General features: G+C 47.8%; 1 protein-coding gene across 3 annotated transcripts in view; it reads right to left on the bottom strand.

Annotated features, from left to right (window-relative positions):
• Window positions 1-125: 125 nt before the first annotated feature.
• MYH14 (myosin heavy chain 14) overlaps window positions 126-27,911 on the bottom strand; it is a 91,956-nt gene continuing 64,170 nt past the window's right edge. For 2 of the 3 annotated variants that reach the window (XM_061173733.1, XM_061173734.1), the window contains 13 exons: window positions 26,879-26,983; window positions 26,634-26,786; window positions 25,159-25,407; window positions 20,561-20,773; window positions 16,120-16,332; window positions 14,751-14,912; window positions 12,374-12,502; window positions 11,702-11,790; window positions 11,493-11,616; window positions 4,827-5,035; window positions 2,984-3,092; window positions 1,127-1,299; window positions 126-970 (listed from right to left, as the gene is read on the bottom strand). In XM_061173733.1, the coding sequence (XP_061029716.1) occupies window positions 811-970; window positions 1,127-1,299; window positions 2,984-3,092; window positions 4,827-5,035; window positions 11,493-11,616; window positions 11,702-11,790; window positions 12,374-12,502; window positions 14,751-14,912; window positions 16,120-16,332; window positions 20,561-20,773; window positions 25,159-25,407; window positions 26,634-26,786; window positions 26,879-26,983 (2,088 nt within the window). In that variant the 3' untranslated portion in view covers window positions 126-810. Of the gene's footprint in view, window positions 971-1,126; window positions 1,300-2,983; window positions 3,093-4,826; window positions 5,036-11,492; window positions 11,617-11,701; window positions 11,791-12,373; window positions 12,503-14,750; window positions 14,913-16,119; window positions 16,333-20,560; window positions 20,774-25,158; window positions 25,408-26,633; window positions 26,787-26,878; window positions 26,984-27,911 lie in introns of those variants that run through there. The other variant, XM_061173735.1, reaches the window with a different exon arrangement.

Genomic DNA, 27,911 nt, shown 5'->3' with positions numbered 1-27,911 from the left:
AGGTCCCCCAACACTGGCCAGTTGGATTAGAACCAGCAGGCTGCCCCCCTCCACCCGCTGCCCCTTGCCATCCTGTCCCCCCACCCCTGCAGGAACACATACAGCCCCCGAGGGGTCCAGTCGGGGTTGGAGTTTATTTCTGCCAGAGTCTGGAGTCTGGGAGGGTATGGGGGGGGGCCCTCCTCCAACTCCCATGGGAAACTCCAACTGAACTGTGATCACACACGAGCAACCAGAAGGGAGCATGGGGGGAGGGGGAATGAGTGAGGTCCCCTTATCTTGCCCCTCTGCAAGGGTCAAAGGCTGGTGGTGGCCTGGGGCTCGGGGTGCTGTTGCTCAGAAGTTCCGGGGTCAGTGGCTAAGTGGAGAAAGACACGGAGAGAGAGGGAAAGAGGGAGCGGGAGGGGGAAGGGGGACACTTAAGGGGGAGGGGGAGGAGAGAGAGGGAGGGGGAAGGGGCGTGGGGAGACCTGGCTGAGGAGGGCAGGGGAGCCATGCTCCCTTCCTAATATAGATCATTCATAACTGAAGGAAGGATTTGGAGCTGGATGGGACCCCAGCTTGCCAACTACACCCGAATTTCTCCCAAGCGAGAGCACCCCAGTCCTTTCCTCCCTGCTTGCCCGCTCCTCTGTGTTTAGGGGTTCACGGGAAGTCTCAGGGGACCCCCCGCCCCCCGTGGGGTTGGTAAGTGCTGTCATGCCAGAGGGTGGCACCATTTCCAAAGTGCAAGAAGCCAGAGGGTTGTTCGTGGGACAGGCACCAAGGGGGCCAGGGAGGGAGGGCCCGGTGGCTGCGGGCAGGGTAGGGTCACTGCGGTGGGGCCGCAGGGGACCCTTCGGGTTGCGCCGGCAGTGGCCCAGACCCCGGCTCCGCCTCCTCCGCCACCGCCTCCTCGTCGGACACCACGCCCTCCTCCAGTCGGAAGACCTGGCGCACTGAGCGGGTGGTGAAGGTGAGGGGGCCGCGTCTGCGGGGAGGAGAGACCAGGGGGCAGAGAGAAAAGTGAGCGATAGGGAGATATGGAGAGACAGAATAAAATGGGGAGGGGGGCACAGAGAGATGAGGGGACAGCGAGATACTGGGGTTTATGGAGCGAGGGTGCGCATGTGCGGGGTGGCCTTACCGAAGCCGGTTCCTCAGAGTGTTCAACTCCCGGTTCATGGACTCGGAGGCCTCTGTGACGTCCTCCAGCTCGTGTTGCAGCCTCCGGCGCACCGCCTGGGCCCGGGACGCCTCCTCCTCGGCCTCCTCCAGCTGCCGCTTCAGCTGCTTCACTCGAAGGTTCCCCTTCTCCAGCTTGGCGTGAGCGGGGGGGGCCGGGTCATTTCTCTGGGTGCTACCCTCACCCAGCGCTCCCCACAGCTCATCCCTCCTACATCCTGACTCTGTCCTGTGCCCTGCCATCTATTCATGCTTTGTTCTTTTCTCCTAGATCCTCTCACCAGCCTCCACCTCAGATTCAAATGTGAGGCCATCCCCCACTCGGCCTCAGAGGGATCTTTCTATGCTCAGGGCTGACCCTGCCCCTTCCCTGCTCAAAGTCCTCCGTGATTCCCCAGTACCCCTGGGACAAGGTCTCAGCCCCTCAGCCTGGCATTCCAGGCCCTGCAGTGTCTTCTTCCCATAAACACACTGATCAGACATCTTCACTGAGACCCTCCCCAGACCCTGCCATCTCTCTCTCCATGGAGGAGACATACATAACCTGCCTCCTGCCAACTCCTCTGACCTCATTTCTTATCATTCAACGCCCCCCCCACCCCCCCGCCAACCCCATTCTTCTCTCAAGCAATACTGGTCTGCTTTTTTGCTTGGAACTCACCAAACTCATTTCCATACCCCAGGGTCTTTGCATCTGCTGTTCCCTCTTCCTGGCTCTTTCTCACCCTTCAGTATCAATTCAAATGTCACTTCCTTAGAGGTCTTGCTGACACCCCCAATCTAGGGGGGATTCCCCAGTCCTCTGTGTCCCCCTCTCTCTTCATTCTCTTTTTTCTTCATAGCCCCTGTCACAATCTGTAATTATCTTTGCTTGTTTATAGGTCTATGGTATCTTTCTTTTCCTATGTTGAAAATGTGAGCTCTTTGAGAGCAGAGTCCTCTGTGTCATTCACAGCCACATCTCCAATGCCTTGCACAGTGCCTGGCACATAGAGGGTGCTCAACAATTGTTTTGTAAGATGAATGGTGAATAAAACACAGCTGAGCTTTTAAGGGCACAGCAACTAGACTCAGTCACATTTGAGCCTGGGGTGGAAGCTGGCAAGAGGATCTGATCCAGGCTCTCTCTATTGACTGTGTGACTCTGGGGCAAATTATATCCCCTTTTAAAGTTTCCATTTTCTCGCCTGTGAAATGGAGCTGATGAGAGAACGTAAGCATGTATTTTTTAAAAAGCAGGTAGCATAGTACTTGGGACACAGTAACTGCTCAATAAATAATTAAGAAAACAGACTCTGCAGCCAGAGTGCTGGAGTGTGAACTCTGGCTCTATCTCTTACTAAATAAATAATTGTGAGCAAGTTAATTCACCGTTCTGTCTCAGTTTTCTCACCAAAATTAGAGGGAAAATAATAGTTTAACCTACCTCATAGAGTTCGGATAAGAATTAAGTGTACTACATCTTATGTCTTTAGCATAGTGCCTGGCTCATAGAAAGCACTCAGTAAACAGCAGGTGTTGTTATTTTAGCTGTGGCCTAGCCTCTGGGTAGGGTTTAACTTCGTCCCTCTCCCTGGCTGTCTAAGGTCCCCACCAGGGCCTTTCCTAGATTCCAGAATTTACGGATCACAAAGTCACTGATTCCAGCTCTCTACTGATGCACCAAGCCCCAGGATGGTGTCTGCACTCAGTTCCAGTCCAGCACCCACACGTTCTCTTGTGATGGGAACTCACTGTCTCCAGAGATGGCATGTGCTACTTCTCTGTCAGTGGTCCCCCCCACCACTCCCACTGCACCTCAATAACATCAGCTGCTCACCTGGTCCCGGAGCTGGTCAGCCACCCTCCGCTCCTCCTCCACCTGGAGCACCACCTCTTTAAGCCTCTTCTCAGCCCTGCGTACCAGCTTGCCAGAGAGGATGCGCTCCCTATGGAGAGGTATGAACAGGAGAATCAGGAGAGCTGCTCACCTGGGGCTCAGTCCCCCAAGCCTCGTCCAGTGGCTACCTGTTCTCAGAGTGGCCTCTGCCCTCTTTTCCACCCACAACTGGCTCCCACAGTCTACTCAGGCCAGACACTGGTACCCAGGCTCCCACCAGGGAATCTAGTCCTTAGCTTCTAGTAAGATGCCTGAAGGTCCTAAAAGTGTCTCCATGTCTATACCAGTTTTCCATATCCCACTCAGTCTCTCATATTCAACTCTAATCCCCCACCACCCCGCCCCCAGTCTTCCTCCTCTCAGGGGACTGACCCACTGACCACCAGTCCCTAATTCAGACCACCAGGCATTGTCCTCACCCCTTCTCTCTCCTTTGCCCCACCCCCAGCCTGTTAGTAACCAAACCTTGTCCCATTGCCCCCTGGACTCTGTCTTGTCCCCTCCTCAGCCTCACAGCCCTAGCCCCCAGTTCAGGACTCATCATCTCCCACCTGACTTTCCCTCTACCTGGCCTGGAATTCTCTCTCAATTTCTTTCTCTAGCTTTCTGTGTTTGTGGAACAGTCTGGAAGCCCAAAGCTCCATCTCCAACCATCTCTGTTGTCTTCTCCCCTTCTCACTCACACACTTTCCCTGGACAAGCTCAGCTGTGCCCCAGGTTTCTACAACCATCAACAGCCTGATGTCTGCTAAATCTGTCTCCTGAGCTCCAGCCTGGTTCAGCCCCCAGCCTCAGCTATCCACCAGACCCTGCACACCCTGCATTGGGCTCAATGCCTTCTCCCAAACCTGCTCCTCCTCCTAATCCCCCATGATCCGCCTAGATATGCAGGTCAGACACCTGGGGCCATCCTTACCTCCTCTCTCCCCTCCAATCCTTTCCCTCCCGTCTCCTTAATTTCCCCATCCCCACGGTCCCTGCTCATCCACACCTGGGTGAAGTCCATGTGATGGGGCCCCTAGCAATGGGCAGTGCTTGGCAGCCATGACCGGACATTCCCTTAAATCTGAGCCAGCCACATGACTTGCTTTTTTTTTTTTGGCCGTGCCATGTGCGGCATGCAGGATCTTAGTTCCCAGAACAGGGATCAAACCCATGCCCCCTGCAGTGGAAGTGCGGAGGAGCCCTAACAACTGGACCACCGGGGGATTCCCTACATGACTTGCTTTAGTAACAGGATGTGGCAGAAGTGACATTGTACCAGTTCCAAATCTAGACCCCAAGAAGCCCTCACTCTTGGAACCTTCACTTTGTCATGTGAACAATCCTGGGCCAGCCTGGAGCAGAGACAAGTTAGCCTAGTTGTCCCAGGCCAGGCTGGAGACATACGAGAGCCCAGCCAAGATCAGCAAATCCATCTAGCTGACTTTCAGCTGAGCAAAGATGCATGAGTGAGGCCCACCAAGCTCAGATCAGCAGAACTTACCAGCCATCCCAAAGACTCATGAGCAATAATAAAAAATTGTTGTTTTAAGCCACTTAAATTTTAAGGTGGTTTGTTATGCAGCTATAGCTAACTGCTACATTACTGTTTAAATTATATAGTGGGAATGCAGTTACTTGCAGCACAAAGCATCCTAAATGATATAGGAAATCATCAACCATTAATATTATGATGCCTTTTGGATGTTTCTAAACCATGTGCTTGTAACACAGCTCCCCTTCATCTCATTGACCAGAATGTGAGGATTGCCCTCCAGCTGTGCCCTCCTCTCCCACCTACCTGCTCTCCTGCTCCAGCTGTTCCTCAGCCTGGGCCAGCTTAGACTCAAGGGCAGCGATGATCATCTTCTGGCGGGCCCGGGCCCCAGCGTCTTCCTCACCCAGGCGTCCCCGGAGCTCCTGGACCTGCCGCTCCAACTGCTGCCGCCCGCTCTCTGCCTTGGCTGAGAAACTGCGCTCAGCTGACAACTCTGTGGTCAGTGTTTCCACCTGCAGCAGTGGGAAAGGCAGGACTGTCATGGTGGAGTCTCAGAGGGAAGGTGGGAAGTAAATGCAGGCACCTCCCACAACTAAGTGAGTTGATGATTGTTAAATAAATAGCACAGAACCTGGTATATACTAAATACTCAACAAATGGTAATGTGTATTTTTCTCCAATTGGCTTATCAGCCAACGGCAATGCCAGCCCTGGGTTTTAATCTTTTAGATAGGTTTTTGCTATTTTAATAAGCCCACAAGACTATCACAAACTTGTTTAAACGCTATAACTTCTACCTTTGACTGTGAATGAGTCTATTCCAAGGGTTATCACAATTTTGTTCACACCAGGCTCATCTGGGGAGCTTGTTAAAAAATTGTGGACTGCAGGGTCCCCCCGCTCCAGAGATTCTGATTCAGCAGGTCTGGAATGGGGTCCATGAATCTGCATTTTCAACAAGCATCTCAAGTGGTTTTGAAACAAATGATATGCAGGACCGTTTTGAGAAATGCCAGCTCAATGAACAGGAGCTACTACATTGCGAATGTGTAAACATACCTCTAATAATAGTGCCTGTTTATTTATTCAGCTCGTACTCTGAGTGAGGTCCTATGCCGGGGACACAGAAATTAGTCAGAGCCAGTCTGATTCATACTTTACTTCATTTAACCCTCAAAGGAAGACATCGACGTGGTGATTAGCATATGCTTTTTTTTTTTTTTAAACCTTTTTTGGAAAATAAAACCGTGATATAGAAAAAGTAAAAAACAGATCAAATATATGGCTTAATGGGTTAATAAAAGGCAGACACCATTGTCGCCCCTGCCCAGGTCAAGAAAGAGAACTTTACGCACCCATCCTAATAACAACATCTTCCTTTTCCTCCAAATAGTATGTCATCCTGACTTTGGGGGTGATCACTTCCTTGCTCTTTTTATTACTCAAAGATGCATCCCTAGATACTATAGTTGAATCCTGCCCATTAAAAAAAAAACAAAAAACTTGTATGGACTTCCGTAGTGGTCCAGTGGTTAAGACTTTACCTTCCAATGCAGGGTGTGTGGGTTCAATCCCTGGTCAGGGAGCTTAGATCCCACATGCCTCACAGCCAAAAAACCAAAACATAAAATATAAAACAGAAGCAATATTGTAACAAATTCAATAAAGACTTTTAAAATGGTCCACATCAAAAAAATCTTTAAGGGACTTCCCTGGTGGTCCAGTGGTAAAGAATCCGCCTTCCAATGCAGGGGACACGGGTTCGATCCCTGGTCGGGGAACTAAGATCCCACATGCCGCAGGGCAATTAAGCCCATGCACCACAACTACTGAGCTCAAGCCCCTCAACTAGAGAGCCCACGTGCCACAAACTACAGAGCCCATGCACCCTGGAGCCTGTGCACCACAACTAGAGAAGAGAAAACCCACATGCCACAACTAGAGAGAAGCCCGCGCGCTGCAACGAAAGATCCCACATGCCTCAACTAAGACCTGACGCAGCCAAATAAAAATAAAAATAAATTAAAATTTAAAAAATAAAAATAAAAAAATCTTAAAAAGAATTTTTATATGACTTTTAAGTCTCTTTTAATCTACAGTTCCCTACTCCATCCCTTTTATTTCCTTACAATTTATCTGTTGAAGAACCTGGGCTGTCTGACCTACAGAGTTTCTCTGCATCTGTATTTTCCTGATTACACATTCATGGTCTAATTCAGCATGCTTCTCTGTTCGGTTTCCTTCAAATAGGCAGTTCGGTCCAGGGAATTAATTCTTTTTCTCTGTGAGTTTTCAAGGTAATGAAATGGTTCCATATCATTTTATGAAGGTGACTCTACCATGTTGAACAGCCATCCACCAAGAACTCATGCCCATCTGGAACCTCAGAACGTGACCTTATTTGGAAAGACAGTCTTTGGAGGTGTAATTTGTTAAATGAAGATGAGGTCATACTGGATTGGGGTAGGCCCAAAATCCAATACGACTGGTGTCTTTACAAGAAGAGAAGGAGGCACAGACACATAAAGAAGACACAGGGAAGGCCGTGTGAAGATAGAGGCAGAGATTGGGCTGATGCATCTACAAGCCAAGGATTGCTGGCAACCACCAGCAGCTGGGAGAGAGGCCTGGAACAGATGCTCCCTCAGAAGGAATCAATCTGATGACACCTTGATTTTGGACTTCTAGCCTCCAGAACTGTGAGAGAACAAATTACTGTTGCTTTAAGCCACCCAGTTTGTGGCAATTTGTTACAGCAGCCTCAGTAAATTAATACAGTGACTAATTAGTATTTTTAAAAATATCATTGTGAACTTGTGTATTTACACAGATTTGATGGATTTAAAGCAGTGCGATTCTGACCCTTGTTGAAGCTCAAGTTGCTCCATTTGGGGCCAGTGGGAGCCTTTCCAGGTTGACTTCTAAGTGCTTTTGAGATAACCAGGGTATGTTATGGACTGAATGTTTGTGTCCCCTCCAAATTCATACGTTGAAGCCCTAATCCCCATGTGATGGTACCTGGAGATGAGGCCTTTGGGAGGTAATTAGGATTAGATGAGAAATGTGAGGGTGGGGCCCCTATGATGGCATTAGTGCCCTTGTAAGGAGATACCAGAGAGCTTGCTCTCTCTCTACCCCCACGTGCACAAAAAGTCGAGGCCAGTGAGTGCATGACGAGATGACAGCCACATATAAGCCAAGAGAAGAGGCCTCAGAATGAAACCTATCTTACTGGCACCATGATCTTGGACTTCACAGTCTCTAGAACTGTGAGAAATAAATTTCTCTTATTGAAGCTGCCCAGTTTATGGTATTTTGTTATGGCAGCCTGAGCAGACTAAGGCATGGTATGACAAGATGGTCCAGGCTACTCTGATTCATTTCCTGATTCAGATCTGGAATGAGCCATTACTTTTTAAAAAAAAAAACCCCATTTTCTTTTAGTGGGGGAAATGGTATTTCTAGACCACGATTTATATACTAGGGATGTTCATTGCTATTGGGTTGGTTATTGTTTAGAGGCCTTTTCGGTGGAGAGAGATAGGATGGATCTATATAAATCACCCCAAAAGTTCACATGCATACACCCAAGTCAAATTTGGGACTAGAGGGGTTTTGTGGGGTTTTTTGTTTTGGCCGTGCCACACAGCTGTGGAATCTTAATTCCCCAACCAGGGACTGAGCTCAGGCCAAAGCAGTGAAAGCCCGGAATCCTAACTACTAGGCCACCAGGGAACTCCCAATTTGTTTGTTTTTAACTTAGCCTGTTCTCCATGACATCTGTATCTTGGTTCTCACATGCTGATGATCCTCAGATTATGAACACAGGTAGAGATGATAGAATTAGAATATTCCATCCTTAATCATTTACCTTATCCCACACTATACACATAATATTACTATTACCAATATAATTACTGAATATAGTAATAAAATTATTTTTTGCATATTTGCCCATTCTCTCCATTTAAAAAAATAGTTGTGTTATAAATAACTGAGCATTTAGCCAATTATCCTTCTTACTCCTTTTCAGCCTTCACTTAGTTGTAGAACTATGGGCAGACTGTATGCTCGTTACTCTCTTGAGCTGATGTCTCTCTAGTGACCCTGATCATCTGAACCTGGATCTCCAGGGCAGTGGTTCTGACTCCTCATGCCTCAGAACCACTTGAAGGGCTTGTTAAAACACAGATTCCTGGGTTTCCCCACCTCCAGCATTCCTCATTCATTCGTTCCTCATTCACTTGGTTGGGGCCCCAGAACTTGCATTTCCAACAAGTTTCCAGGTGAGGCTGATACTGCTGGTCTCTGGGCCACACTTTGAGGACTGCTGCTCTCCTAGATTCTTCAGGAAGGGCTCCTGGGAATAACAGTCCCTGAGTTCTTGCACACTGACAACTTGTTTATATCCTTTATACATGAAAGTAAGTTTTATATCTTATAGATAACCAACAAGGACCTACTGTATTGCACATGGAACTATACTCAATATCCTGTAATGGAAAATAATCTTAAAAAGAATATATATACATATATATAACTGAATCACTTTGCTGTACACCTGAAACTAACACAACATTGTAAATCAACTATACTAAAAAAACAAACATATATCTGCACATAAAAAAAAAAGAAAGAAAAGAAAGTAAGTCTTGCTTGATACAAAATCCTTGGCTCAAATTTTATTTCTTTGAGTATCATAACTATATCCCTCCATTTTCTCCCAGCATAAAGTCTCACTGTGAAAAATCTGATGACAATCTAATTTTCTTTTTCTTATATATCACTTGTTCATTTTTTCCTGGATGGCTAAAGAATTTTTTCCCCCTCTTGTAAGTCCAAGAGTTTTTATTAGAATCTGTCATGGTATGAGTTAGTATGGGTCAATATCTTCAGGTACACAGTGGCTACAAACTTTTCTGTTTCAGGAGTTTTCTTGCATTATATTTTTGGTTATTTGCTCTGACCCCTTGTTTTGATTTTCTTCTTTGGGGGCTCCTATTATCCATATGTTGGATCTTCTCTGCCTGTCTTCAATATTTGCCATTTTCTTATGAATTCCTTTTTGTGTCTTTTAAAAGTTTTATTTTGGGGACTTTGCTGCTGGCGCAGTGGATAAGAATCCGCCTGCCAATGCAGGTGACACAGGTTCGATCCCTGGTCCGGGAAGATCCCACATGCCGCAGAGCAACTAAGCCCATGTGCCACAACTGCTGAGCCCGCGTGCCACAGCTACTGAAGCCTGCGCACCTAGAGCCTGTGCTCCACAACAAGAGAAGCCACTGCAATGAGAAAATGAGAAGTCCGCACACCACGACAAAGAGTAGCCCCCACTCGATGCAACTAGAGAAAGCCCGTGCACAGCAGCGAAGACCCAATGCAGCCAAAAATAAATAAATAAAACAAATAAATAGGAAATACGTTTAAAAAAAGTTTTATTTTGATTTTTTTAAAAGGTTCTCCTTTTCACCAACAGCCAAAGATGTGGGCTGGGCTAAGTCACATCATTCTTTATATGACTGTAGTATCCTATGGGCTCTCCACTAGGCATGTACTGGCTTATTTATTTCATTTATAATGAGCACTCAGTACTGTTTTAGGTACTGGGGATAGAGCAGTGAAAACTAAGACAGAGGCCCTATGCTCAAGGTGCTTACACTCTGTTGGGAAGATGGACCATAGACAAATAAGTAAATATATAATAGAATGCCAGGCAGTGGTAAGTGATATGAAGAGATTAAAGCAGAGAGAATGGAGAGAAATTATGGGAGGGAGGGTGGCTGTTTCACACAGGGTGGTCAGGGAAGGCTGTTTTGAGGGAGTGAGATGTGTGATGGTTTGGGAGAAGGGCTTTCCAAGAGGAGGAAACAGCAAGTGCAAAGGCCCTGAGGTAGGAATAAACTAGGCATAGTCAAGGAATAGTGAGGAGGCTGGTGTGGCTGAAGCAGAGTGAACTAGGGGAAAAAGGGTTAGAGATAACTAAGGTCTGAATTAGCCAGGGACCAGAGTGTGGGGCCTTGTTGGTGACTGAGATTTTACTCTGAGTGAGATGGGAGTGCATCATCATGGTGTATGACTGCTTCTCCTACTGGTCTAGGGGCTCCCGAAGGGCTGAGCTAGGTTCTTACTCTTCTCTGAGTCCCCAGCATGAGAGGTCTCAAAATGTATCTTTTAAAATGGATGAAATAATATAGATGTAGGTCTCTCTTTGGAAATCTCATCCCTCTATTGTCTGCTTGGCAAACTCTTAACTTCCTACAAGACCTCTTAAGGCATCACCTCTATCAGGAAGTCTTCCCTGATAGCCCCCAGCCTCCAGGCTGGATACTGATCCAGTCTCCTCTACATTATCACAGTGTCTTGTGCTTCTTCCATTTTCATTTGCATTTCTGTATTGGGATAGGCTACTTCCTCCATCAGACTAGGATGTCCTTAAGGGCAGAGACCTGGAATGATCCATCTCTAGGTCCCTAGCACCACCCAGAATAGGATATGGGCCTCCAGGAGCCTCATAAAATATTTATAAATAAATATACAAATGAAATATGCTTTTGTCTGTCTGCCTAGCTCCTATGTATGCTTTAAAACCCCAGCCAAATGCCCCTTCTTGCAAATGCCTCTCTCTTGCAGAGAGTTCTCTCCCTCTCGCTAGTGGGCCCTGGATACTTATATTATCACACATGTCACTCTATAATGTCATGGTGTAACTCCCTGTCTGTTTCCCCAGGGAACTCTGCAGGATAGAGACCCCACATAATTTATCCCTGAATCCAGCCTTTGAGAAGCTTCAGAAATACAAGTGAATGAATGCATCAATGTCTCCCTCCACCTTGAGAACTCCTATTCAACCTTCAAAACCCAACTCAAATATTCCCTTTTCCTATGTCTGTTGAATAAGAGAACTGAAGGTGTTATGGTCCCAGGTCAGCAAGGACCCAGGCTGGCAGTGGGTGACCCAGCTGTGCTCACCTGCAGAAGCAGCTTGCGGTAGCGGTCATTGAGCAGCTCTGCATTGCTCTGCTCCTCCTCCAGCTCCTCTTCCATTTGCCCCAGGCGCCCCTCCAGCTGACGCTTCTCATCCAGAATGGCAGCCCTAGGGAGAACGGGCACAGGGGGCGGTGAGAGGGCAGGATGGCCAGAGGAGGGCGCCCTGCCCCACATTACCAGGGACCACTCACTTGCTAAGGCTGCCGTTGGCCACCTCATCTGCCATTTCGTCCCGCTCCTGCTGGGCCTGCCGCCGGGCACGGTCTGAGGCGGCCAGTTCCTGTGATGAGTGAGAGAGGGGGTGGTCAGCTGTGGTGAGGGGAGGCTGTCTGGGCACTGGTCTCCCTGCCCCTCACACCTCAACTCTCTTGGCCTTTTTTTCACTGCACTTGAACATGCTGCCCCTGGATAACCTTGGAATGAACTTCAGTCCATAGGCAGATGTCTCCTAAATCCGTCTCCGGAGCCCCTGGTCCGTGTCCACCTCTTGCTGCCCCTCAAGGTCCCTCACCCTCATGGCCTCCTCACTGAGCCCACTATCTCCTTTCAAGCCAGGTCCTCCTCCAGTCTCCCCCGGTCATCGGGCCAGACCCCCTCGACTCCTCTGCCCCATTACCACCCATAGCCCTGTCTGTCCTGCCCTTTTACTCTGCCCTGGTCCCTCCTCTGCGTCCCACAGCTCTGGCTCAGGCTTCATCCTCCCTCCCCAGCCTCCCAGCCTCCATTCTCCCCCTAGTCCATGCCCCACACCGCCCCAGAGAGGACCTTGCGGCTGCGGCTCAGGACCCTCTCTGGGCGCCCAAGCTTCCCCCAGGCCCTGCCCACCCTCCCTTCCCCCACGGCCCCGCCCATCCTGGCATCACCTCCTGAAGCCGCAGCACTTCCGCCTCCAGCCCCTTGAGGCGCTTCTCACTCTCCCGGTTCTGGGCGAAGATCTCCTCCCGGGAGCTGCGCGACTCCTCCACCTCCCGCCACAGCTCCTTCATCTGGGTCTGGGAGGAAGTGAGCGAGTGAGTGGACCCAGCCTGATCGTGACTCACGGGGACGCCCCCTACCCTCGCATCAGCCCTGTGGGGGCTCCCCGTGAGCAAGCAGAGCCCTGCGGACCTGGGCTTCTGCACCCCGCCCCAGCCGCTGGCTGTGTGACCTTGCGCCAGCCCCTTCCCATCTCTGGGCCTCACCTCTTTAAAAAAGAAGCACATCAAAATTAAAGTAAGCCTCAAATGGGGATAATATTTGGGCTCTGCAGTAATAATAGGGATGGGAAACACCGGTCACTTACCCTGGGCCAGGCTCTATTCTACAGACACACTGACTCCTTTAATCCTCACAACTCCAGTTGGTGGGGACTATTTTCCTCCCCAGTTTACAGATGGAGAAACTGAAGCACAGCGAGGTTCAGCAACGTGCTCAGGGTGGTAAGTGGCAGAGCCGGGACCTGAACCCAAGCTGTCTGGCCCTGGAGTTCACCCTTCTGGCCACTTTGATACCTGGCCACGTTATTGATGATTGGTTAATTGGCCGCGCCAGGTGGCATGCGGAATCTTAGTTCGCAGACCAGGGATCGAACCCGCGCCCCCTGCCGTGGAAGCGCGGAGTCGAAACCACTGGACCGCGAGGAAAGTCCCAAGCTACCTGGTCACATTATTAAGAGTGTGTAGGGATGCCGGTAAAAGGGTTTTTCTCCTCAACGGTGCTTAAAATAAAGAAAAAACACAAACGAAATGTCCATCGCCGTTAAAAAAAAAATCCCCACTCTATATCTTTACAGTGGTGTAGCGAGTGATTGTTGATATAGTGAGGACAGCGGGCAGGCTTGGTAGTAGAAGGACAATTACCATCACTGTTACTAATATTATTATTATCTGCTTGATAATAATAGGTTTTCAGTGTAGGGGTTTTTGCTCAGTGATGACATGGTTTATAATTTTTACTTTTGGGGAGGAATCTTCATACACCAGTGCTGCCCAACAGAAATACACTGCAAGGACAAACGTTCTTTAACATTTTCTAGTAACTACATTAAAAAGGTAAAAGGAAATAGGTAAAACTAGTCTGAACACTATATTTTATGTTAGCCTAATATATCCAAAATATTATTATTTCCATTTATAATCAATGTAAAAATTATGGAGATATTTTACTTTATGAAGTCTTCTGAATCTAGCATGTAACTTGGATTTTGGACCCACCCACCTTTTTTTTTGGCCTTGCCAGGTAGCTTGTGGGATCTTAGTTCCCCAACCAGGGATGGAACCTGGGCCCTCAGCAGTGAGAGCAGAGTCCTAACCGCTGGACCGCCAGGGAATTCCTTTTTTTTTTTTCCCCCTGCCACATTTTAGATGCCCAGTAGCCACATGGGGCTGGTACCCTCTGTATTGGACAGGCCAGGTCTATACTTAAAAAAAAAAATAGAGACTTCCATGGTGGCACAGTGATAAGAATCTGCCTGCCAATGCAGGGGACACGGGTTCGAGCCCTGGTCCAGGAAGATCCCACATGCTGAGGAACAACTAAGCCCATGAGCCACAACTACTGAGCCCGCGTGCCACAACTACTGAGCCCACGCGCCACAACTACTGAGCCCGCGTGCCTAGAACCCGTGCTCCCCAACGAGAGAAGCCACCGCAATAAGAAGCCCCCGTACTGCAACGAAGAGCAGCCCCCGCTTGCGGCAACTAGAGAAAGCCCGGGCGCAGCAACTAAGACCCAATGCAGCCAAATAAATAAATAAATTTATATTAAAACAATACACTTTACTTTTTAGAGCAGTTTTAGGTTCCCAGCAGTTTCGGGCAGAAGGTACAGAGATTTCCCACACAGCCCCTACCCTCACACATGCACAGTCTCCCCCATTATTAACATCCCCCACCAGAGTGGGACCTACCTTGATGGTAGGTATCAATGATGAACCTACCTTGACACATCACCATCGAAAAAAAATTCTTTTTAAACAGCCATGTATAAGTTTCATAATGGGGCTGCGGGGGGAACCCTAAGGTATTTCCACTTCAAAAATGAAATACAATGAGGAAATTGCACTTAAACATTACGCATTTTAAATAAAGGAAATAAAGAACAGAAAAAGAACCCAATGAGCCTTTGGGGCATGGATGTTTATAAAGCTGTTGCCTACGCTGGGTGCAGCTCCTGGGATCGAGAGGGCGGGGCCCCAGCTGGTTTTGGAGCCGGAGGGAGGTGGGGCCCTCCCCGGTCCGAAGCTTAAGCTCCACCCCTTACCTGCATCTTGCGAAGCTGCTTCACCGCCTCCTCCTTGCCCTGTCCGGTGGCCACGGTCTGTGCCTTCAGCTCCTCCAGCTCGGCCTCCAGCTTCTTGCGGGCGGCCACGGCCAGAGCACGCTGCTTGCGTTCCTCATCGCGTTCCACCTCTGCATCCCTCAGCTGGGACGGGGGAGGCCGGGAGGGGCGGGCTCAGGGGACGGGAGGCCCAGGCTCCCTCTACATGCTAGTGACATAGATGTCTACCCTCCAGCCCCGGCCCAGGCCTCCAGCCCCGTTCCTCCTGCCCCTTGCCTCTCTCCACCACCGAACTCCATCATCCTCTCCAGCCCCACAGCCCCAGCTCAGGCCTCATCCTCCCCCCTTGCCCCAGCTTCCTCTCTGCTCCCATCTTTCCCCGCCAGCCCATTCCCGATGGCTCCAGAAGGGTCCTTCTACAATCAGAGCTGACGCTGCCCCTCCCCTGCTCATGGCCCTTCTGCGGCTCCCCAGTGCCCCCAGGACAAAGTTTTGGATGAGCCCATGGCTGGATCAGTGGAGCCAGGCAAGATCAAAAAAATACCCAGAGACACCCCGGCCCCCCAGCCTTGGATCACATCTTCGTCTCTCTGTCGGGGCCTCCCAGCTCCAGTCTCCCCCGCTCCAGTCTGCTGCCCACATGGCCCCAGAGGGGTCTTTCTGACACTCAGAGCTGACCCGCCCCTCCCAGGCTCAGCACACATCCCCTAGTGGAGAGCCTTGCCCACTGCAGACCATAGGAAATTCCTCCACTGAATGAATACTGAATGAATGAATGAATGAATGGTGCAGAGAGAGAGAGAGAGAGAGAGAGATGGAATGAATGAGGAAGCAGGTGAAGAAGTAAATGAATTCGGGAGGAAGGTCGTGGATGAAGTGGGGTGTAGATGAGCTGGTCAATGAATGAGTAAATGAGTGCCTGGGTAGGTTGTGGGTGTGGAGGGGTAGATAGCGGAGTGACTGGGCTGGGGAGAGGAGGTTGATTGGAAGGGGGTATTGGGTGCATGGAGGGGAAGTCAGATGCAGAGCTGGTTATGTAGAAGTGCTGGTTGGTGGGGAGGCTGTGTATGGGCGGCTGGGTGGCTCAGTAGATGGGGTGGTAGCTGGGTGGAGGGTTTTGGCAGATGGAGGGTGTCTGAATGGGTCAACAGGATGTGCGTGTGGGTTCATGGGTCATGATGGGTGAGTGGGTTGGGGCACAGGAGGCGGGCTGGCTAGCAGGAGGGACTCGGGTAGAAACACCGAGCAGCAGGTGGGTGGGTGAGACTTCCGGCCTCTCTTGCTGCCTGTAAGCACCAGGGCATCCCCCGCTGGACGGGCATCCCCTGCCGGACAGGCGCCCTGCCTGTACCTGCTTGGCCAGCTGCCGCCGCCTCTCCTCACCAGCCTCGTCTCGGCCCTGCAGGTCCCGCTCGTGCTGCGCCTTGAGGGCCTGCACGGTCACTTCCAGGCGCAGCTTGGCATCCTCAGCCGCCGTCAGCTCATCCTCCAGCTCCGTCACTTGTGTTCGCAGGTCGTTGGCTGCCTGTTCGGCCACCCGGCGGGCTCGCTCCAGCTCGTGCACCTGGAGGGGAGGGAGAGTGAGCGCTGGGGCACCTGGGTCACCGCGGAGTGGGGAGGCCAGGACCCGAGATCTAGCCTAGGCTAGAGGGGAGGGAAGCTTTGACAGACGAGGGGGAGGCAGCAAGTTGACGTGCCCATCCTGGTTCGTTCATTCATTCACACGTTCAACATTTCCTGAGCACCTACTTACTATGTGTCTCATTCTGGATCATCCTAGAACATATTTTATTAATAACCTATGCACCGTAATTCTATTATCTGAAGCTCCTGAGAGTCTAATTCCAGTGTTTGTTAGGTCGGCTGACTCTCACTCATGGTGGATTATTTCCTTGTAGGTTTTGTGATCTTTTTTTTTTTTTTTTTTTTGGCCGGGACCTGTGCAGCTTGCACAATCTTAGTTCCCCAACCGGGTATTGAACCGGGGCCCTGACAGTGAAAGCTCAGAGTCCTAACCACTGGACCCCCAGGGAATTCCTGGTTTTGTGATTGGTTTGTGAGCTCACTTCGTTGTGGCTTCATCTTCAGGAATACCGTGTGGAAATGGGTGGAAGGCACGTAGCTCCAGAGTTAGCAGTGTTGGTTTCTGCCAGACTCCCCAGGATATTACCAACCCACTAGCGACTACTATCTTTTTCTCAGCGTGGGGCTTTCCAGACCTTTCAGGGAGGTGTAAATGAAAACCCCAAATATCCCGTGAAAGCAGACCTGGGCTTATGAATTCTCAAAGACACCCCCCCACGGCCTCTCCTTAATTGTTACCTCCTCAGAGAGGCATCCCCTGACCTGTCAGGGCCTCCCTGTTACCCATGCTCCTGGCACTGAGTCGCTCTCTGACTCAGCCCTAGTCACAGTGGTCCTTTACCATGTGCTTATGTGTCTTTTTGGGCAACACCCACCTCCCACATTGGCCTGTGAGCTCCACAGGGCAGGGACTATATCTGCTTATCACCCCTGCCTAATGACCCTCATGAAAATGCTGGTCAGTGACAGTATCTACTTTCAGTGCTTAGAAGGGTCCAACTGGTCCCCCTTTTATTTGGCACCTGCCAATCAACTTGGTTGACTTGAAGGACTCAAACTTCTCCCATCAACATCCTACTTCCCACAAAGGCCTTTGGAGTCACTATATATAACTTAACACTTTTCCCAAAGGACAGACCTTAGCAGTTTGAGCATGAGTTGGATTATCCTCGGGGCTGCAGGCCAAGGGTGTGTCATGGGGATGGGGGTTCTTTCCAGGCCTGGCTAAAAGCTCCATTGGATTAATGCCAGAGCATGCGGAGAAAATAAAGCCCTCAGCCATCGCACCCCTGGCAATAAGGAAGGATGCTGGGATTGTGTCTGCCCAGGGACCCAACTAAACACGCATTCCATCAGTGCCTCCCGTCATTAGCCAGGGTGGCTTGTGGCCCTGGGCCTGTTCTGGTTGATGCTCCACAAATATATTTATTGGGCAAATGAAAGAAGGATGGGGTGGAGAGTGTCTCAGACCTTTCAGAAGGCTGGGAGGCTGGGATACCGGCTGGATGAGCGGGGACTGGGAACTGGCCTGGGAGACCCCCTCACAGGCCCTGGAGGGATGTATGAGTTGGGGGAAGACAGAGACCTGGTAGGGGAGCCTGTGTGTGCTCAGTGGAGTTGGGGGGTGGCAAGGCGGGGTGTCTTCACAGTGTGTGTGTGTGTGTGTGTGGTATGTATGTATGCGATGTGTATATGTATAATGCGCGTGTGGTGTGTGCAGTATGTATGTATGTGGTGTATGTATATGTGTGTATGTGCATATGTGTGTGTGTTGTATGTGTGTGTGTGGTATATGTGTGGTGTGTGTGTGGTATGTATGTATGCGATGTGTATATGTATAATGTGCGTGTGGTGTGTGCAGTATGTATGTATGTGGTGTATGTATATGTGTGTATGTGCATGTGTGTGTGTGTGTGTGTGGTATATGTGTGGTGTGTGTGTGGTATGTATGTATGCGATGTGTATATGTATAATGTGCGTGTGGTGTGTGCAGTATGTATGTATGTGGTGTATGTATATGTGTGTATGTGCATGTGTGTGTGTGTGTGTGTGGTATATGTGTGGTGTGTGTGTGGTATGTATGTATGCGATGTGTATATGTATAATGTGCGTGTGGTGTGTGCAGTATGTATGTATGTGGTGTATGTATATGTATGTGCATATATGTGTATGTGTGTGTGGTATACGTGTGGTGTGTGTGGTATGTATGTATGCAATGTGCATATGTATAATGCGCATGTGGTGTGTGCAGTATGTATGTATGTGGTGTATGTATATGTGTGTATGTGCATATGTGTGTGTGTTGTATGTGTGTGTGTGGTATATGTGTGGTGTGTGTGTGGTATGTATGTATGCGATGTGTATATGTATAATGTGCGTGTGGTGTGTGCAGTATGTATGTATGTGGTGTATGTATATGTGTGTATGTGCATATGTGTGTGTGGTATATGTGTGGTGTGTGTGTGGTATGTATGTATGTGATGTGTATATGTATAATGTGTGTGTGGTGTGTGCAGTATGTATGTATGTGGTGTATGTATATGTGTGTATGTGCATATGTGTGTGTGTGGTATATGTGTGGTGTGTGTGTGGTATGTATGTATGCGATGTGTATATGTATAATGCGTGTGTGGTGTGTGCAGTATGTATGTATGTGGTGTATGTATATGTGTGTATGTGCATATGTGTGTTGTATGTGTGTGTGGTATATGTGTGGTGTGTGTGTGGTATGTATGTGATGTGTAGATGTATAATGTGTGTGTGATGTGTGCAGTATGTATGTATGTGGTGTATGTATATGTGTGTATGTGCATAGGTGTGTATGTGTGTGTGGTATATGTGTGGTGTGTGTGTGGTATATATGTGGTGTGTGTGTGGTATGTATGTATGTGATGTGTATATGTATAATGCGTGTGTGGTGTGTGCAGTATGTATGTATGTGGTGTATGTATATGTGTGTATGTGCATATATGTGTGTGTTGTATGTGTGTGTGGTATATGTGTGGTGTGTGTGTGGTATGTATGTATGTGATGTGTATATGTATAATGTGTGTGTGGTGTGTGCAGTATGTATGTATGTGGTGTATGTATATGTGTGTATGTGCATATATGTGTGTGTTGTATGTGTGTGTGGTATATGTGTGGTGTGTGTGTGGTATATGTGTGGTGTGTGTGTGGTATGTATGTATGCAATGTGTATATGTATAATGCGCGTGTGGTGTGTGCAGTATGTATGTATGTGATGTATGTATATGTGTGTATGTGCATATATGTGTGTGTTGTATGTGTGTGTGGTATATGTGTGGTGTGTGTGTGGTATGTATGTATGTGATGTGTATATGTATAATGCGCGTGTGGTGTGTGCAGTATGTATGTATGTGGTGTATGTATATGTGTGTATGTGCATAGGTGTGTATGTGTGTGTGTGGTATATGTGTGTGTGTGGTACGCGATGTGTATGTGTATAATGCGCGTGTGGTGTGTGCAGTATGTATGTATGTGGTGTATGTATATGTGTGTATGTGCATAGGTGTGTATGTGTGTGTGTGGTATATGTGTGTGGTATGTATGTATGCGATGTGCATATGTATAATGCGCATGTGGTGTGTGCAGTATGTCTGTGTGTGGTGTGTGTATGTATATGTGCATGTGTGCACATATGTGTGTGTTGCGTGTGTGCGCGTGTGCACATCTGCATGTTTGTGGGGTGCTTCTCAGGCTGTATGTTGTGGCAAATTTTCTTCACTTTCTTTTTTCTTTCTTCCTCTCTGAGTCACATACACACAAGACGAGTGGTTCTCATGCTCTGTGTGTACACATGAGCAAGCGTGCTTAATGGAAGATTCGCCTCACATTTCATGAACACACAGGTGAATATGTATGTTTCGTAAGCAGCTCTCATGTTCAGCGTGTGAACATATATGTTTGCTGGAAGATTCTCCTCATGTTCTGTGCCCGTGAACATGCACGTTGATGACTGGCTCGCCTTACTTTCTGTGTGTGTTGTGTGCACGCGCCTGCTTGGTAGAAGATTCTCCTCACGTTCTGCGTGTGTGCATGAACACGTACGTCTGGTACATGAACATGGGACTTGGATGCTGGTTCCCTTCGCCCTCTGTGTGGGAGAGCACACACGTGTGTGTGCGTCCCCCAGCGTCACGGGTGCGTGCTGCTGCCACACGCGTGTCCCCGGACGGGGGGCTGCTCACGCTCTTGCCAACGTCATCCTTGCTGCTGAGCAGCGCCTCCAGCTCGGCCCGCAGCGCCCGGTTCTGCCGCTCCAGCTCCTCCCGCGCCTCCTGCTCCTCCTCCAGCGCCCGCGTCAGTGACAGCGCCCGGGCCTCGCGCTCCCGGCCCTCCGCCTCGACCCGCTCGCGCTCCTCCACCGACCGAAGGACGGCTGCCTTCTCCTCCGCCAGGAGCTTCCGGGGTGAGGGAGATGGGGTGGGGGAGATAGGTTAGCTGAAAGGAATGTACAAGGGGATGGGGAAGAGAGAGCAGTCAAGGGCAGAGACAGACAGACAGACAGACAGAGGCAGAGACACAAGAGGGACGTAGAGGGATTAAAGTCACAGCCGTGTCCCAAACCAGCTCAACTCTTCAACGGATCACACTGTTGGTGGGAATGTAAATTGGTGCAGCCACTATGGAGAACAGTATGGAGGGTGCTTAAAAAACTAAAATCAGAGTCACCATATGATCCTGCAATCCCACTCCTGGGCACATATCCAGAGAAAACTACTATATGAAAAGATACATGCACCCTTATGTTCACAGCAGCACTGTTCACAACAGGCAAGACATGGAAGCAACCTAAATGTCCATCGACAGATGAATGGATAAAGAAGATGTGGTACATATATACAATGGAATATTACTCGGCCATAAAAAAGAATGAAATAATGCCATTTGCAGCAACATGGATGGACCTAGAGATTATCGCACTAAGTGAAATAAGTCAAAGACAAATATCATATGATATCGTTTATATGTGGAATCTAAAAAAATGATACAAATGAACTTATTTACAAAACAGAAACAGATCCACATAGAAAACAAACTTACAGTTACTAAAGGGGAAAAGGGGGGAGGGATAAATTTGGAATTTGGGATTAACAGATACATGCTATTATGTATAAAATAGTTAACCAAGAAGGACCTACTGTACAGCACAGGGAACTATACTCAATATCTTGTAATAACCTAAATGGAAAATTATCTGAAAAAGAATGTGTATATGTGTGTGTGTGTGTATATATATATATATATATATATACACACACACACACATATACATATATATATACACACACACACATATATCTGAATCACTTTGCTGTACACCTGAAACTAACACAACATTGTAAATCAACTGTAACTCAATTTTTAAAAATTAAATGAAAGGAAATTTTGAGTTGAAAAAAAAAAACCTCTTAAATGGATCAACTGATCAGCCCCTCATTCTAGATAAACAACTGAGGAAATGGTGTTCCTTTCTTCCTCTTGGGGTAATGGTAGGAAAAAAATACATAAATTTTTAAAATGTACTTCAACCTTCACTGTTTTTTAAGACACAGCAATTGACAAACAATGAAACTTACAAGACATGCAAAAAAGGAAGAGAATGGGACTCACAGTCAAGAGAATAATCAGTCCATGGAAACAGACCCACAGATGACCTAGATACTGGGATTATCACACAAGCACTTTGACTGTGTTAAGTAAGTTTCAGGACAAGATGGATACAATGGGTGAAGAGGCAGGGTTATTGCAGGAGGGATTTGAAACTGTAAAACAGAACCAAAGACAAATGCCAGAACTTCAAAATACAATATCTGAAATAAAAAAGTCACTGGATGAAACTGAGAGCAGAATGGACACACATCAGAAGAATCAGTATACTTGAAAACAGGTCAATAGAGATGATCTAAACAGAGCAAAGAAAAAATATTGTAAAACAAAACTTAGCAGAGCATTAATAACCTGTGAGATAGTATCAAGCAATCAAACATATATGTATTTGGAGTCCCAGAGGAAAGGTTCAAAAAAAAGGAGAGGAAGAAGTAAAATTGTCTTTAATTACAGAAAACATAATTGTAGAAAATCCAATGGAATCTATAAAACACCTACTAGCACCAAAATGTGAGTTTAGCTAGATCGTAGGATACAAGATCAATATACAAAATTGATTACACTTCCATATTCTAGCAATCAGAAATTAAGTAAAAATAATATTTAAAATAGCATCAAAAATGAAATACGTGGAAATAAATCTGACAAAGATGTGAAAGATGGGCACTGAAAACTATAAAACATTTCTGAGATTAAATTAAAGAAGATCTAAATAAATGGACATATATACCATGTTCCTAGGCCAGAAAACTCAATATCATGAAGATGTCAATTTTTCCCAAACTGATCTATAGATTCAAAACAATCTCAAACCAAGGAGATTTTTTTTGCTGTAGAAATTGACAAATTGATTGTAAAATATTGAATACATGTGGGAATGCAAAGGACCAAGAAGAGGTAAAATAACGTCGAAAAAGAAGAAAAAATTGGAGAACTAATGCTATCTGATTTTCAATATCTATGCAAAGCAAGTCAGTGGAGAGAGTCTTTTCAACAAATAGTGTTTGAACAACTGGATATCCAGATACATATAAAATTAACTTGGAGCTATGATAGCACCGTATATAAAAATTAACTCAAAATGGATCATAGAAAATTTAAAGAAAAAAGGATCATAGACTTAAAGGTAAAACCTAAAACTAGACAACTTTTAGAAAAAAACTCATAGAAGGAAACCACTGTGACCTTAAGTTAGACAAAGATTTCTCAGACACAACACCAAAAGCATAATCCGTAGAATAAAAAATTAAAACACTGGACTTCATCAAAACAAAAACTTCTGCTCTTTGAAAGTCTCTACTAAGAGAATGCAAAGACAAGCCACAGACTGGATGAAAATATTTGCCAAGCAATATATCTAATAAAGAACTCATATTCAGAATATATAAAGAACTTTTGAAATTCAATGATAAGAAAAGAAACAATCCTTTTATTTAAAAAAAAAAAAAAAAGGCAAAAGATTTGAACAGGGACTTCACCAAAGAAGATGTATGGATGGTAAATAAGCACATAAAAAGATGCTCAACATCATTGTTTATTAGGGAAATGTGAATTAAAACCACTACATCTATTGGAAAGGTTAAAGTTTTATTCATGACAGTCAAAAACTAGAAACAGCAACTCAAATGTTCATCAACAGTATAGTACTTTTCAAAATGTGGTCTATAAAGGAATAATAATCAGCAGTTAAAAAAAAAAGGAATGAATTATTAATGTATGCAAAAACATGGATGAGGGACTTCCCTGGTGACACAGTGGTTAAGAAACCGCCTGCCAATGCAGGGGACATGGATTCGAGCCCTGGTCCAGGAAGATCCCACATGACGTGGAGCAATTAAGCCCGTGCGCCACAACTACTGAGCCTGCGCTCTAGAGCCCGCGAGCCACAACTACTGAGCCCAAGTGCCACAACTACTGAAGCCCACGCGCCTAGAGCCTGTGCTCCATAACAAGAGAAGCCACTGCACCACAACGAAGAGTAGCCCCCGCTCGCCTCAACTAGAGAAAGCCCACGCGCAGCAATGAACAAACACAGCCAAAAATAATAAATAAATAAAATAAATAAATTTATTTAAAAAATGGATGAATCTCAAAGTAATTTTTCCAAGTGAAAGAAGCCAGTCAAAAATGAGATTTATATAAAAATAATTTATATAAAACTCTAGGAGATACAAAAAAATTAATTCTTTAAAAAATTTCTGATGATCTATGGAATGGTATGAAGCAGTCAAACACACATGTATTTGGAGTCTGAGAAGAAGAGGAAAGAGAGAGAGAATGGGGCAGAAAAATATTTGAAGAAATAATGGCTGAAGATTTCCACATTTGATCAAAAACACCACCCCAAAGCTGTAGGAAGCTTGGCAAGGATAAATACAAAAACCCACAGCTGGATATCATAGTCAAACTGCTAAAAACCAAAGAGAAAGAGAAAAAATTTAAACCAGCTAGAAAACCACATCACACTACCTGCAGGGAAACAATGCTTTGAATGACCACTAACTTTTCATCTGGAACAATGGAGGCCACAGATCATGGAATGATCTCTTTGAAGTGGGGAAAGAATAAAACCGTTTACCTGGAATTCAACAGTCAGTGAAAATACCTTTCAAAAATGAAGGCAAAATAAGGACTCTCACATTTTGCAGATGAAGAAATTGAGGCACAGAGAGGTCGGGCAATTTGCCCAAGCCACACAGCCAGAAAGGGCCTCAGCTGAGATTTGAACCTCGGGGTTGCCTGATCTTAATGCTCTGGGGTTCTGAGAATTTTATTCCGTCCTCAGATTGCCAGCCGCTTAATATTATCCCCATCTCCTAGATGGGCAAACTGAGGCTGAAATGGGACAAGCAGCTTGCCTGAGGTCCACAGGGAGTCAGCAGGAGAAGCAAGATGTGTTATTTCATTTCATCTTCCTAGTACCTTCTGGTGTACCTTCAGGACTCTTTTGGGAGTAAAAGTGGGTACCACCAATAATTATTCTGGGGCAAGACATAAGCCAGGATGGATGGGTGTCCCATTTTACAGAGGCTCAGAGGGAAGAGGCATCTGGCCCTAAGGTCCTCCCAAGTTCACAGCTGAGCTGTGACATCACATGTTACTGATTGCTCACAGTGACCATGGGCAGCGTGATCAGCGTCCCGCTTTCCCAGGTGGGTAACCCGAGGTGCCTCACCTGGTCGAACTTGCGCTGCTTCTTCTCCAGCGCGCTCACGAGCTGCCGCTGCTGCTCCAGGTCCACCGTGGCATCGTCCAGCTCTTGCTGCAGCCGCCGGCGGCCCCGCTCCAGCCGCTCCACCACTTCCGTCTTTTCTGCCAGGCGCTGGGTCAGGGCCTCAACCTCTCGGGCGGCCCGGCGCCGTGCCTCCTCCCCTGCCTCCAGTGCCCCTGCCTCCTCTTCCTGGCGCCGCCGCCACTCTGAGAGCTGGGGTGGGGGAGGAGAGAGAGGGAGGGTGTCACTCATGGCTGCGATCCAGGTGTGAGCTGGTGGGGCCCCATTTCCCAGATGAGGAGACTGAGGCCTGAAGGGGGAAATAATTCACTCCATTGGGCACTTCTGCCTCATGAGTAGGGATGAGGTTGTGAGTTCTATGAGCCCCAGCTCCTCCAGGAGATTAAAATGGCTCCCACCAGGGCCCAGAAGATGAATCAGACCTGGGCTCTGTCCTGGGGAACCCCCAGTCTGGTGGGGGAGACAGAACATCACAGCCAGGGTGATGGAGGCTAAGGTAGAAGAAGTATGAGACCCATGGGAGTCCACAGGAGGGGTTCAAAAATCTATTTAGAACATTCAAGAGAGAATTCCTGGAGAAGGGGGCATTTGTGATGGATCTTGAAGTATGCATAGGAGTTTTCCAGTTAAAGAAGAATATTTGCAAGCATACATTCATCACTCATTCATTCAACAGGCATTTCTCAAGGCCTCCTATATGTCAGGCTCTATGTTGGCTTATGCTGGGGATCCAGATCTAACTCTGATGGGGTCCCACTTTCAAGGTGCTCCCAGTCTGATGGGGGGACTCATGGGCAAAGACAGTTCCAGCCAGGGTGATTGGAGTGGGGACAAAGGAGAAAGAAGGGTTGTGGGAGCTCAGAGCCGAGTGGTCAGGGTTTTCCCAGAACAGGAGAGGCTGATGCTAAGTCCTGAAAAACGAAAAGGGTGTTCCCAAGTGAAGTGAGGAAAGAGATGAGAGATGAATACAGCTAAACATGAAGGAAGGACCAGAGAGTGCAGGGCCTCTGACACCCAGCTGAGAGGCATGGGTTTTGTCCGGGGGGAGCTGGGGAGCCATGGGAGGTCTGTGAGCTAGGGAAGGGCAGGGTCAACTCAGGGTGTAGAAAGACCATGTGAAGTATGAGCTGGAAGGGGAGAGACTAGGGGCAGGGAGGTTTGAAGGGAGGCTGAGAGGATCCAGGTGGCTGGGGCTGTGGGGACAGAGAGTAGGGAATGAAACAGAGAGTTGGGGACAGGAGCGATGGGGGTCTGCACCTACAGGCTCTGGGGCTGAGGGAGAGACAGAGGCGAGTATGGCTTGCAGGGGCCTGGCCTATGACATGCTGGCCAATGGGCCACCCCGGAGTGGGGGAACCCAGGAGGAACAGGTTGGGAGACTGGGCATCCCTTTGAGATCTCCCTGCAGGGCTGTTCACCTGGGCTTGTGCAGTCTGCAGCTCGCGGCCCGCCCGCTCCCTGGCGGCTGCCTCCTCATCCAGCTGTTCCCGCAGCCCTGCCGCCTCCGCCTCCAGGGCTCGTGCCCGGGACCCCAGGGTCAGCTTCGCCCTGGTCTCCTCCTGCAGCAGCTCCTGAAGATGGATGGGAGAATGGATGTTAAGTGTGGGCAGGAGGGTGGGGAGGCCTGGGGGGAGCCGGGTGGTGAGAGGTGGGCTGGGATCACCTGGGCATCGTGGAGCTGGGCCTCCATGCTGGTCAGCTCCTTGCTCAGCCTGATGGCTCTGGACTCGGCCTCGCTCAGTGCTCCAGACACAATCTCGAGTTCAGCCTGCAGCGAAGGGACATCTTCTAATGGTGGCTTCCAGCCAGCCAACCCCTCTGCTCCTCTGCCTCAAATCCCTACCACCCATTGCTGGTGAGGATGTAAAAAGGTGCAGCTGCCATGGAAACCAGTCTGGCAGCTCCTTAAAATGGTTAAATGCAGAGTTTCCATACAGCCCAGCAATTCCACTCCTAGGTGTGTACCCAGGAGAAATGAAAAGAAGTCTAGGCAAAAACTTGTACAGGGGTGTTCACGACAGCATTATTTCCAATTGCTGAAAGGCAGAAACAACCCAAATGTCCATCCACGGATGATTGGATAAACAAAATGTGGTCCATCCAGACAATGGAATATTATTTGGCCATAAAAAGGAATGAAGTACTGACACATGCTACAACAGGGATGAACCTTGAAAACATCATGCTAGGTGAAAGAAGCCAGACACAAAAGGACAAATATTGTATGATTCCATTTCTATGAAATGTCCAGAATAGGAAGTCTAGAGAGACAAAAGGGGATTAGTGGTTGCCGGGGCAGGGGGTGGGACTGGGGGATGATGGCTGGACAGTATAGGATTTCTTTCTGGGCTGATGAAAGTGTCCTAAAATTAGGTTATGGTGATGATTGTACAACTCTATGAATATACTAAAAACCATTGAATTGTACATTTTATTTTATTATTTTTTAAAAATATTCATTTATTTATTTTGGCTGTGCTGGGTCTCAGTTGTGGCATGTGGGCTCTTAGTTGTGGCATGTGGGATCTGGTTCCCTGACCAGGGATCAAACCTAGGCCCCCTGCATTGGGAGCACGGAGTCTTACCCACTGGACCACCAGGGAAGTCTCGAATTGTACATTTTAAATGGGTGAATTATACGGTATGTGAGCTATATTACAATAAAGCTGTTCCCCCGGCATGCAAATCACCACCAC

The sequence above is a fragment of the Eubalaena glacialis genome, chromosome 18, assembly GCF_028564815.1.
Source record: "Eubalaena glacialis isolate mEubGla1 chromosome 18, mEubGla1.1.hap2.+ XY, whole genome shotgun sequence".
NCBI classification, from domain to species: domain Eukaryota; kingdom Metazoa; phylum Chordata; class Mammalia; order Artiodactyla; family Balaenidae; genus Eubalaena; species Eubalaena glacialis.
Note: the sequence above shows the minus strand (reverse complement) of the source record. Positions and strands in the feature narration are given on the sequence as shown.